General features: G+C 35.8%; 2 protein-coding genes across 2 annotated transcripts; both read left to right on the top strand.

Moving 5' to 3' along the window:
* The first annotated feature begins 5,558 nt into the window (after window positions 1–5,558).
* Window positions 5,559–6,749, top strand: LOC139864422 (uncharacterized). The gene has a single exon (XM_071852999.1). The coding sequence runs from the start codon at window positions 5,559–5,561 to the stop codon at window positions 6,747–6,749; it is 1,191 nt and encodes a 396-aa protein (XP_071709100.1).
* A 505-nt stretch (window positions 6,750–7,254) lies between these two features.
* Window positions 7,255–8,352, top strand: LOC139862641 (nudix hydrolase 15, mitochondrial-like). Its single transcript, XM_071851262.1, has 4 exons — window positions 7,255–7,502; window positions 7,594–7,736; window positions 7,927–8,052; window positions 8,143–8,352. Exons 1-4 carry the CDS (start codon window positions 7,283–7,285, stop codon window positions 8,350–8,352), a joined length of 699 nt encoding a protein of 232 aa, XP_071707363.1. The 5' UTR covers window positions 7,255–7,282.
* Window positions 8,353–10,904: the final 2,552 nt, after the last annotated feature.

Genomic DNA, 10,904 nt, shown 5'->3' with positions numbered 1-10,904 from the left:
TCCATCATTAACAACAATGAAAACCTCAATAAATGATCGTTAAATGTTCAAAATCAACGTTTCAAGTTCATAAAAAGCATTTCTTGACTCGGGAATCCAATTTACACATACGATACATCGTTTTGAAGGTAATGAAACATAAAATACAATTAAACACTTACTAACAACATTAACAAGCATTCAATGCATCAAAATCCCGTTTTAAAGTTCATCAAATCCTAACCAAAATCATGAATTCAACAATTTTGTAAATGAAGCTTTTCTAAATCAACCTACACATCAATTTGAAGCTAATGGTGCTAGTAACACTTTTAATACATGAACTTTAACATTTAAACAACATTAACTCATCCAAAATCAAAGATTAAGCAAGCACTTTTCATGTTCAAGATAGTTACACGAAAAACAACAAATCGAGCAAACAAAACGTATATTCATGCTAGACACGAGCCATAGACACTAACTAACACCATTTCAAGTATATAAAACGAATTTAGAGAAATCTAGTGTTTTTAGAAATCTTACCCCAAGTAGTGAAATTTGTACCAAATCGAAGAGGATGAAGAGAGGATTCCAAATATGTAATTTGTTTTGATGTTTGCTTGCTTGAATTGATTTAGATGATGAATTTGTGAATTTGGAGTTTAAGATGAAAAATGGAAGTATGAGGATGAAGTGGGAGGTGATGGAATGAAATGAATGGATGAGATGGGGTTGACTAGTTGACCTAGTCAACTGGTTTGGTCCCTTGGCAACTTCGGTCCCTCGAGTTTGAAAGCGGGTGCGTGAATTAACCAAACGAATATTTTAAAAACGCTCGAGTAAACGAGTGATGTTATAATTAAATAACGGGGATATTATGAACGTTAGTCAACGGAAACTACGAATTTAAATAACGAAAGATATTATTTTAAAAAAACGGCGTTAAAATAAATTTAACGGAAAAACGCGGGATGTTACATTACCTACACCTTAAAAGAAATTTCGTCCCGAAATTTAGTTGGAAGTAGTAGTCGTTGTTTCTTCCTCGAGATCTTGCGTTGTCGGTTCTACGAATAAGTGAAGGTACTCCCTCGGGTATTTCAACGAACTTCGACAGTCGCGATTTTACGTTGGTTTAAAGTTTGGTTCCACGATTTATAGTTTCAACCGGTCCTCCTTGGTAGTGAGGTTTATCGTTGATAGTAAGTTCATCGAAGAGAATAACAAGTTCTTGTCTCGCAAGACACGCCTTTAAGTTTGATACACAGAATGTAGGATGAACGGAATTTGTTTGAGTCGGAAGTTCGAAGCGGTAAGAAACGGGCACAACACACCCCAAAATTTTAAAAGGACTAAAAATATCGCGGATATAACTTTCTACGTTTCTGAAATGGACTACACCTTTTCAAGGTGCGACTTTTAACGTTACGCGGTTTTCCACATGGAATTTGAAAAGTTTACGTATAACAGTGGCATAGCTCCTTTGGCGACTACGGTCGTCTCGAGCCTTTCTGAGGTTAAAGAAGTTTCTTGGTTGTTCCATGAATTAGCTCGGGTTCGGTGGTTTGATTATCATTAACTTGTTTCTACAAAAGGAGAATGACGTTTCCGGTCACATAAGATTTCAAAAGGTCTGACGTTAAGACTTGAATGATAAGCATCGGCGTAAGAGAATTTAGTAAAGGCAATGACTTTTCTCAAGAAATTTTGAAGTCGATAACACGAATTCGTTTTATGATTTCCAAGGTTTGAATCGTATGTTTGTTTGGCCCTTCGAGATGCGTTGATGTGTTGTACTCATGTTTAAATGTGGTCCCGAGGCTTTTCGAAAAGCACTCCGAAATCTAGAAGTGAAACAAGAATCTCGATCTGAAATGAGGTACATTTCTGTAAGGTATGTTTGAACGGGTACATCAGGACTCGAAAACGTTAGTTAGAACAAATTTCTCAAGAAATTTGCGTCGCGAAAGATTTATCTGTTTCCAAAAACGTTTGTCGGAGCAAGTTCTCATCGGTCTCTGAAAACGTTCGTCGGGGCTATTCACCCTCGAGGTGAGTACTAGTATAACGTGAAGAGTCTATCTCTCCATTGAAAATTTAGAATCAAAGATTTCCTTATACGGAAGTACGAGTGTAATACGAGAGAAGATTCTGCCTCGATGTGAGCATAACAAACATATTGAAGTTCGCCAATAAAACTGTGCGAAAATGAGATAGTATACACGTGTAACATATGTTTGATGTTGAAAGAATTTGTCATTCATTTGGAAGCATAAATATGGTTCGACAATATTCGAAGGTGTGTCCCCGGTATGGTTGTTGTCAGTACTTTCGGAGTTTTCAGATGTCCAAACATGAATAGATGAAGTTATGTACATGGCACATGGTGGTGATTAGGTTGATCGAGTCTAACCACCATCACGTGTCACTAGAACTTTGGTATGTCTTACCGTAATATAACCACGTTGATCGAGTGTCGTTATATTACGCTAACTCATACCTCCATTCCCACATCACTCCATAACATCAAGTTCGTGTAACTGTGAAGATCTAATATGAACAAAATGTAACGACGTCTCAAACGTGACTCGTATTAAATCGAAAGAATTTCTGCAACTCTAAGGAAGCGTTCCCCGAGGGAAGTGTATAAATGATTGTTCACGTCAATGCGGTTCGAGTCAGACAATAATGTATTTAGGTATGAAAAGAGTAACGAGTCATGATAACGAGTAGTACGCAACCGTAGTGATAAATAGTGATGACGATACTCATCTAGAGTGGTGGTGGAAACTTTACAACACTTGTGGATAGTAAGCTGAGACGGGGTGGATAACAACCAAGGAGTCAGAATTCCCAAACTGGAGTGACTAACGAAGTCGTGGTCATTCGTACGCGTATAAACCTTGAATTCACGTGTGTTACCAAAAAGTGGCGGAATACGAGTTCGTATGATGAAGGTTGGGTACCATTAAAAAGTTTGCCTAAGAATGATTCAAGTATAATGCACAAGTAGTCAAGTAAGTGCTATCTATAGCAAATGTATGTCAGAATGCAATGGCTAACTATCCGGTTGTAGTCTAGATTCACTAATGCGTCCCGACGACTCTGTCAGACACACTAATGCACATCCTAGTTCCCTACAACCAACGCTCTGATACCATCTGTAGCGACCCGACAAAATCGTCATTGACGGCGCCGACTACTTAGGTCCCGTTGCGTGGTCATATTCCCTATATGAGACTCGTTTGACCAAAATTATGTCGCATTCATTTGAAACGTACAAGACTTGCAAAGTTTAGTTTACAAACAATTCGACAACAAGTTTAAGATTACAAAAATTGTAAAGTATAAATGAAATAACTTGCGACATAATATAAGTTGAAAATCACAGTTGCTATAAATAGCGTAAGTATGTATGCATGCTTGACTCCAAGCAAGTAATCAGAGTGTATGCATGTATGCTCGACCCCAAGCAAGTATGAATCAAATAGCCAAGTATGAACCTGAGAAAACATATAGAAAACTGTCAACGAAAAACGTTGGTGAAATCATAGGTGTATTAATAAAAGTTATATTTTGAACCACAAGATTTAGTATTTCCATAAATTGATCATCCAAAAGTTGCATTCCAAAAGTTGGTTCGCGAGCACCCAATTATCAATGCTTAACATTCCTTCCATAGAACCCCATCACAATAGTGTTAGAACATACACTGTTTCTCGAAAATATATTTCATTCGTAAACGGTAGCGAACCGTTTGAATGAGGGTTTGTCAAACCCATATGGATCCATACAACATAAGTTCTCGCTTACACCCGGCAAGTGTAACTAATGATAATCGAATTAAGGATTTTTGTTCTAAACTCGCTGTAGAATGTTTGTTTCATCGGACTTGTGTTCAAAACATAAAAGTAAGTAGTATAAGATGTAACAAAGTATATGTTTCTCAGCCCACGATTTAAAAGTATAAAAGTTGTTGAAAAGGTGGGACTATGATCTCACCTCGAGTGCACGAGTATAAAAGTACTTCACAAAGTAAACGTGTGCATGATAGTTGCTTAGCCTTAACCTAAACAAGTAAGTTGTATCAATTAACCGGTTACGACACATGGTCGGGTGAAATGTGTTCAATTAGTCCTATGGCTCGTTACGACTCGAATATATAGCATGTGAATCACGTTGTCAAGTTTCATGCAAGAATCAAGTATGAAACAAGATTAGAACGATTGCATAAGTGTTTTGTTAAGTTTGACTAAAAGTCAAACTTGGTCAAAGTCAACGAAAAAGTCAACGGGGTCGGGTCGGGTCCCGAACTATTTTCCTAAGCTTAGAAATCACATATGAGCATGTTGTCCAAGTTTCATGTTGATCGGGGGTGTGTAGCATACTTAGAATTAAGCGAAAATTGACATTTTTGGGCAGTCTGGCTCAGATGCGCCGCATCTGAGGCAGATGCGCCGCATCTGCAGCTGTATCAGCAATTCTGGGGCAGTTTTCACTTATACGATTTCAACTTCAAACAACCATAACTTTTGACTCGTTAACATTCAAAACACGTATCTTATATCGTTGGAAAGGTAATTTAAAGAGGAATACAACTAAAAATATTTCATGAATCAATTCCATCATTAAAAACAATGAAAACCTCAATAAATGATCGTTAAATGTTCAAAATCAACGTTTCAAGTTCATAAAAAGCATTTCTTGACTCGGGAATCCAATTTACACATACGATACATCGTTTTGAAGCTAATGAAACATAAAATACAATTAAACACTTACTAACAACATTAACAAGCATTCAATGCATCAAAATCCCGTTTTAAAGTTCATCAAACCCTAACCAAAATCATGAATTCAACAATTTTGTAAATGAAGCTTTTCTAAATCAACCTACACATCAATTTGAAGCTAATGGTGCTAGTAACACTTTTAATACATGAACTTTAATATTTAAACAACATTAACTCATCCAAAATCAAAGATTAAGCAAGCACTTTTCATGTTCAAGATAGTTACACCAAAAACAACAAATCGAGTAAACAAAACGTATATTCATGCTAGACACGAGCCATAGACACTAACTAACACCATTTCAAGTATATAAAACGAATTTAGAGAAATCTAGTGTTTTTAGAAATCTTACCCCAAGTAGTGAAATTTGTACCAAATCGAAGAGGATGAAGAGAGGATTCCAAATATGTAATTTGTTTTGATGTTTGCTTGCTTGAATTGATTTAGATGATGAATTTGTGAATTTGGAGTTTAAGATGAAAAATGGAAGTATGAGGATGAAGTGGGAGGTGATGGAATGAAATGAATGGATGAGATGGGGTTGACTAGTTGACCTAGTCAACTAGTTTGGCCCCTTGACAACTTCGGTCCCTCGAGTTTGAAAGCGGGTGCGTGAATTAACCAAACGAATATTTTAAAAACGCTCGAGTAAACGAGTGATGTTATAATTAAATAACGGGGATATTATGAACGTTAGTCAACGGAAACTACGAATTTAAATAACGAAAGATATTATTTTAAAAAAAAACGGCGTTAAAATAAATTTAACGGAAAAACGCGGGATGTTACAGCAACAAATTTTATTACCGTACGACTCGGGTGGCCTAAATGTCGGATCTTTAAAATATAAAAACCTTGGTCTTTTAGTTAAATGGTGGTGGAAATTTCTCAATAATAACACCAATTCACTTTGGGTTCGGGTCATTAAAAGCTTATACGGGAATAATGGTGGGTTGGGTTGTATTACACCCCTTCCCGAGTCAAAACTTAAAAAGCTTTCCGGTAGAACTTGGTTCAATATCTTAAATGTTGAACACACCCTAAGCAAATTAGGGTGTGATATTTCTAACGCTTTTGTTAAAGTTTTAGGAAATGGTGCTGCAACTTCCTTTTGGGATGATAAATGGTGCGATTCTGTGACGCTTAAAGCAAAGTACCCGAAGCTCTTTCGTTTAGAAAAGGAAAAAGATGCAACTGTCAACTCCAGAATCTCGAGGCTAGATGCTGATATGTCTTTTAATTGGGCCTGGTTCAGCCCACCTAAATGGAGGGCCGAGACCGAACTGTTTCACCTCGAAGACCAACTTAAACGTTTTGCTTTTTCAGGGGATAAAGAGGATAAATGGACTTGGAAATTCAGCCCGAACAGCTCCTATTCTGTTACTTCCCTAGTAAACCTCTTATCTGAGCTTGAAACATCAAATCTCCCTAACCCGATTCCTACTCAGGTAAATAAATTGATTCCACAAAAAATAGGGATTTTCATATGGCGCGCTAAGCAAAATCGTCTCCCTGTTAGATCCGAACTTGACCTTCGTGGCATTGACCTACACTCTACGAGATGCCCTGTATGTGACGATTCTATCGAGACACTCGACCACCTTATGTTTCATTGTAACAAAGCAAAAGACATTTGGAACCGCATTAGTAATTGGTGGGATATTAATGATCTAAACGTGTCGAATCTTTCAGAGTTAGCGGCGGCAAAAAATCAAAATATTAAAACATCAACAGGAAGTTCTATTTGGCAAGCTATTATTTGGATTACCGGATTCCACATTTGGAAAAACCGAAACGACACTGTCTTTGGTAAACCCGTTTTGAGCTCCCCTAAAATTGTTTCGAACATTCAAGCTAATAGTTTCGAGTGGATTCACTGCCGTTGTAATAAGCTCAATCTAAACTGGTTACAATGGATTACCAACCCAAAAATTTTCGATGCAAATCCGGCACCAAAAGCGGGGATTGGCTAATTCAGGTTTTTTCATCCTTTGCCTTGCTCTAAATCTTAGTTGTGATCAAATGAGTTGACTCGAGTTGCTTTGTCGCTGAAGTTGCCAGCACTGTGACCCGTTTTCTTCTCAGCTTGTTTTTTCAAGTGACCATCACTTCTTTGATTTAGAAATAGGCCAAAGGGTTTTTCCTGATATTCTTAAGCGTACCCCTTTACTTCCCTGCCAATCGTGTCCGTTAGTTTTGTACATTTGCTAGTTGCTTACACGCATTGTTATTAGGCTGATATTTGTAATTAGTTTTTACCTTTCTGTTGTATTAGCGCACTTGTATTTCCTTTATCTTAATAAAATTGCTTGATCTTTCAAAAAAAAAAAAAATCATATTTAATAATAATAATCATGTATATTTTGAAATTAGTTAGTTTAATCAGTGTAATTTTTATGATAAAATTAGAATATATTAATGTAAATATGTAATTAATCATGAATAATGATGCTTAATTTGATCACAAGTTACAAGTTGCGAGCAAACAACTTGAAGCTCAGATTTTATGGCTCACAATAGCCTTAAAAAATCGCAGAAACTACTAGATTTCTCCCAACGGTTTCGTCAATCCAATTATGTTTCCTCTTTTACAAACTTCAAATCGAGCCAATCTCAAAAATTCAAAAAACCTAACCGAGCTGCAGTTCTGATATGTTTATTTGAACAAGGAGATGATATATATGTTATTCTAACCAAACGATCATCGAACCTCTCATCTTTCTCTGGTAATCAAAGTATTGCACTCTAGGTGTTCGATAAAATGCGTCAATGAATTTGAAATTTGAAATGATGAATATATTTTGTCTTTATGTGCAGGACACGTGTCTTTACCGGGAGGTAAAACCGATGAAAGAGATACCGATTATATCCGAACTGCATTAAGGGAAGCTGAGGAAGAAATCGGTTTAGACCCTGCACTTGTTGATGTTGTTACTGTTCTTCAACCCTTTGTGACCAAGGTACAATCTTTTTTTGTTTCAGTTACAACTTACAATATCATTAATCATTAAAATTGTTGAAACTATAGCTATAAGGTATCTCAGTGTAGTTTTAAATGCCACGTGGATCAAGAATTAGTAAATATTTCCAATAAAGCACTACAATTTGGTGAAAATCTTTGGTAATTGCTTACAATTGATATGAAGCTAGATGGCAGGTAATGTTACTGTAGTTCCAGTAATAGGTATACTGTGGGATAAGCAAGCGTTCAATCCGATTCTAAATGCTGGAGAAGTAGAATCGATATTCTATGCTCCTTTTGAAATGTTTCTTAAGGTTTGTTACATATGTATTCATGTTTTTCTGAACCTTACTGAGTAGTAAAATCAATTTATATTTTTTAAAAACGAGATTTTGTTGGCTCAGGATGAAAACAGACGAGAAGAGGGGAGACAATTTGAAGGAGAGAAATACTTATTTCATTATTTTCAATACGAAATAGATAACCATGTGTATGTGATATGGGCTGTAACTGCTTCCATCTTAATAACGGCTGCAACGATTGTTTACCAACGACCACCTGATTTTGAACCTAGGATGCCTAAATTCTGGAACAAAAATCATAGCAGACTTTAAACCATCAGGAATCAGTCATAGTGAATGAACATGATGATATTTGTTCTATGTAAAACTATTTACTTTGCTGTGTGCATCTGACATTTGTAGACTCCTCGAGTCCTTGTATTTCCACTAAATTGTAATTTTATGTATATTTCTCAAGGACCTAACTTTAAGTAATTTTTTTATGGATTCCAAGAACTTATACGGTACTTCTGAATTCTGATTTATTACTGTCATTTTTATATTTTTTGATTGTTAATGAATTACTGTTTCTTATTACTAGCAAGTTTTGTGCCTTTCTAAGGAAAAATAATCATTATATTAGTACGTGACCGTTGATTACTAAGCCAATACAACCTGGGAGCAAATAGCAAGGGAAGATCAAGTTTAGTATTTCATTTGAATCTTATTCATTGATATTGATTCCAGTTCTAATAACGTTGCAATTGTGTTGCATCACTCGATGTTTGTTTCCTCTTTTTCAAGCTGTAATTGTGTTGTATTCACTCAATCTTTGTTTACTCTTTTTCATGTTTTAAATCAAACAAGTCTTAAAAGATCCAACTGCGCTGCAGGTGTGATGTCTGTATTAAGGACGGACGTGATATATATGAGCTATTCTAGTCAAACGAGCATTGAAACTTTTTGTTAAAAAAATAGTGTTGAAAACTGTGTTTTCACCAACTTTGGACACAAAATAAATATATGGGCAAGTGAAATAGATTTCGTGGTATACAAGATACAGATTATATTCAAACCTCAACAAAGGAAGCAGTGGAGGAAATTATACAGATTATATACAAGAGCTCATTTCACATGTTAAGCATTAGGATTGGGTTATAATGAATTTGGAACCCAATAAAACTTGTTCTTGGGCTGGGCTGATTTCAGTGGCAACATTTGAGATTGAACAATGAGACCTTCCTTTCTTCACTGGAACTCCGATACCTCCATATAACCTCCTACCTTGAGTCTGCATATCAAATCTCAAGTATTAGCTTGTCAACAACATAAATTCGAAAGCAAATGTATGAACTCAGATGGCTTAACCTACATTTTTTTTGGATAAGAGTAGGCATGTTACTAATAGATTAAAAATTTATTTCAATTTACAACACAATTTATAAAAAAAAAAATGTTCCATCATATATAAGGATGAAAATATATATATATTTTTACTTTCTTATTAATAACTTTTTACATATTAGTGTAGGCGGTAGTTTGGTTTATGCGGGAGAGAGCTCTTGATCCTCCATTCACTGTTAGATTTTAGGCTCGCTTTTTGCCTTTGTTGTCGTCCGTTTTCCTTCTTTGTTGTCTTGTTAGGTTCATCGGTTTTGAGGTTCTCAGGCTCATAGTTGCGTTTGTTGTATTTTAGTTTGAGCTCAAGTCTTTTATCTTCTGTTTTTTTTTTTCTTCGAAAAAACGAACTTCGTTATTGTACTAAATAAAAACATACAAGTGAACAAAACTAAAAACAACCAAACAAAGACGAGGATCAAACCCAACAACCAAAACAAGCATGAAAAACAACCAGACTAAAACATACCGCCACAACAAATGTAAAAAAACAAAAAACCTTATAGATCACCACCGCCAAATAAACTATTCATACTCATCGCTCTTCGTCTTGAAAATAAGCTTTAGAAGTTTATCGTTCACTCTAAAAACCTAATGACTTTACCAGAACGTTTGAAAACAAAAATTACGGGCATGTTTGACACGTAGCTTTTTGGAACTTTTAAGAGCTTTTAACTTCTAATTTTATTAAAAAGCTCCTATCTAATAAAAACTTCGTTTGGTTAAAGCAGCTCAAAACTTTTAGACCCATGAATAAAGCTAAAAGCCAATAGAACTAGCGTTTGAGAAAAAGCTCCTAACTTTTTGTCGTTTTACCCTTTATTTTAATAGTTCTAACTACCCTACCAAACAACTAGATATACGCATCTATCCGCTACAGCTACAAGCTACAAGCTTCCAGCTAATTTTGTCAAACATACCCGGGTGCCAACACACCCTCATTAACCGAATCCACCATGACCAATCTAGCTTTCTTTTCTTTTTTCTAAGTTCGGACCCAGCCCCAATCGAAGTAACACCCACCGAACCGCCACCATCTTCCGACATCTTGATACGGTAATTACTTTTCCATCCAAACCTTTGGTATCTTTGCTTTTCAATGAATGAACCTTAATATTTTGTCAAAAACCTTCACATCACGAACAATTCTTGATGACCCACTGTAATCCCATCTACCTGTTTGTAACGACCGGACTTTTTCGACTTGCTTTTGTGCTTTGTGTTTTCGCGAAACTGCGTATTTGTGCGTACTGAGCTATATTATACTCTGGGAACTCCCTACACGTTGATTACTTTCATTTATATGTTAAAACGTATCATTATGTACGTAGGATACTTAACTTAACCCCCGAAAGCCTTTATGACCGTTAGTGTTACTTGACGTTTTTAACGAACTGCGTACTGCGTACACGTTTAACTTTTGTCGTAATCGGAATATCATGACTATGAAATACTAATTGTTATTTTATAATAACAATTACTTGGGT

This window comes from Rutidosis leptorrhynchoides, chromosome 8 (assembly GCF_046630445.1).
Source record: "Rutidosis leptorrhynchoides isolate AG116_Rl617_1_P2 chromosome 8, CSIRO_AGI_Rlap_v1, whole genome shotgun sequence".
NCBI lineage: Eukaryota > Viridiplantae > Streptophyta > Magnoliopsida > Asterales > Asteraceae > Rutidosis > Rutidosis leptorrhynchoides.
Note: the sequence above shows the minus strand (reverse complement) of the source record. Positions and strands in the feature narration are given on the sequence as shown.

Coding starts and splice junctions, on each gene's coding strand:
- LOC139864422 (XM_071852999.1), top strand. CDS start 5,559: ATGTTACAGCAACAAATTTTATTACCGTACGACTCGGGTGGCCTAAAT.
- LOC139862641 (XM_071851262.1), top strand. CDS start 7,283: ATGGCTCACAATAGCCTTAAAAAATCGCAGAAACTACTAGATTTCTCC. Junction 7,503..7,593: donor GAACCTCTCATCTTTCTCTG/GTAATCAAAGTA, acceptor CTTTATGTGCAG/GACACGTGTCTTTACCGGGA. Junction 7,737..7,926: donor TTCAACCCTTTGTGACCAAG/GTACAATCTTTT, acceptor ATATGAAGCTAG/ATGGCAGGTAATGTTACTGT.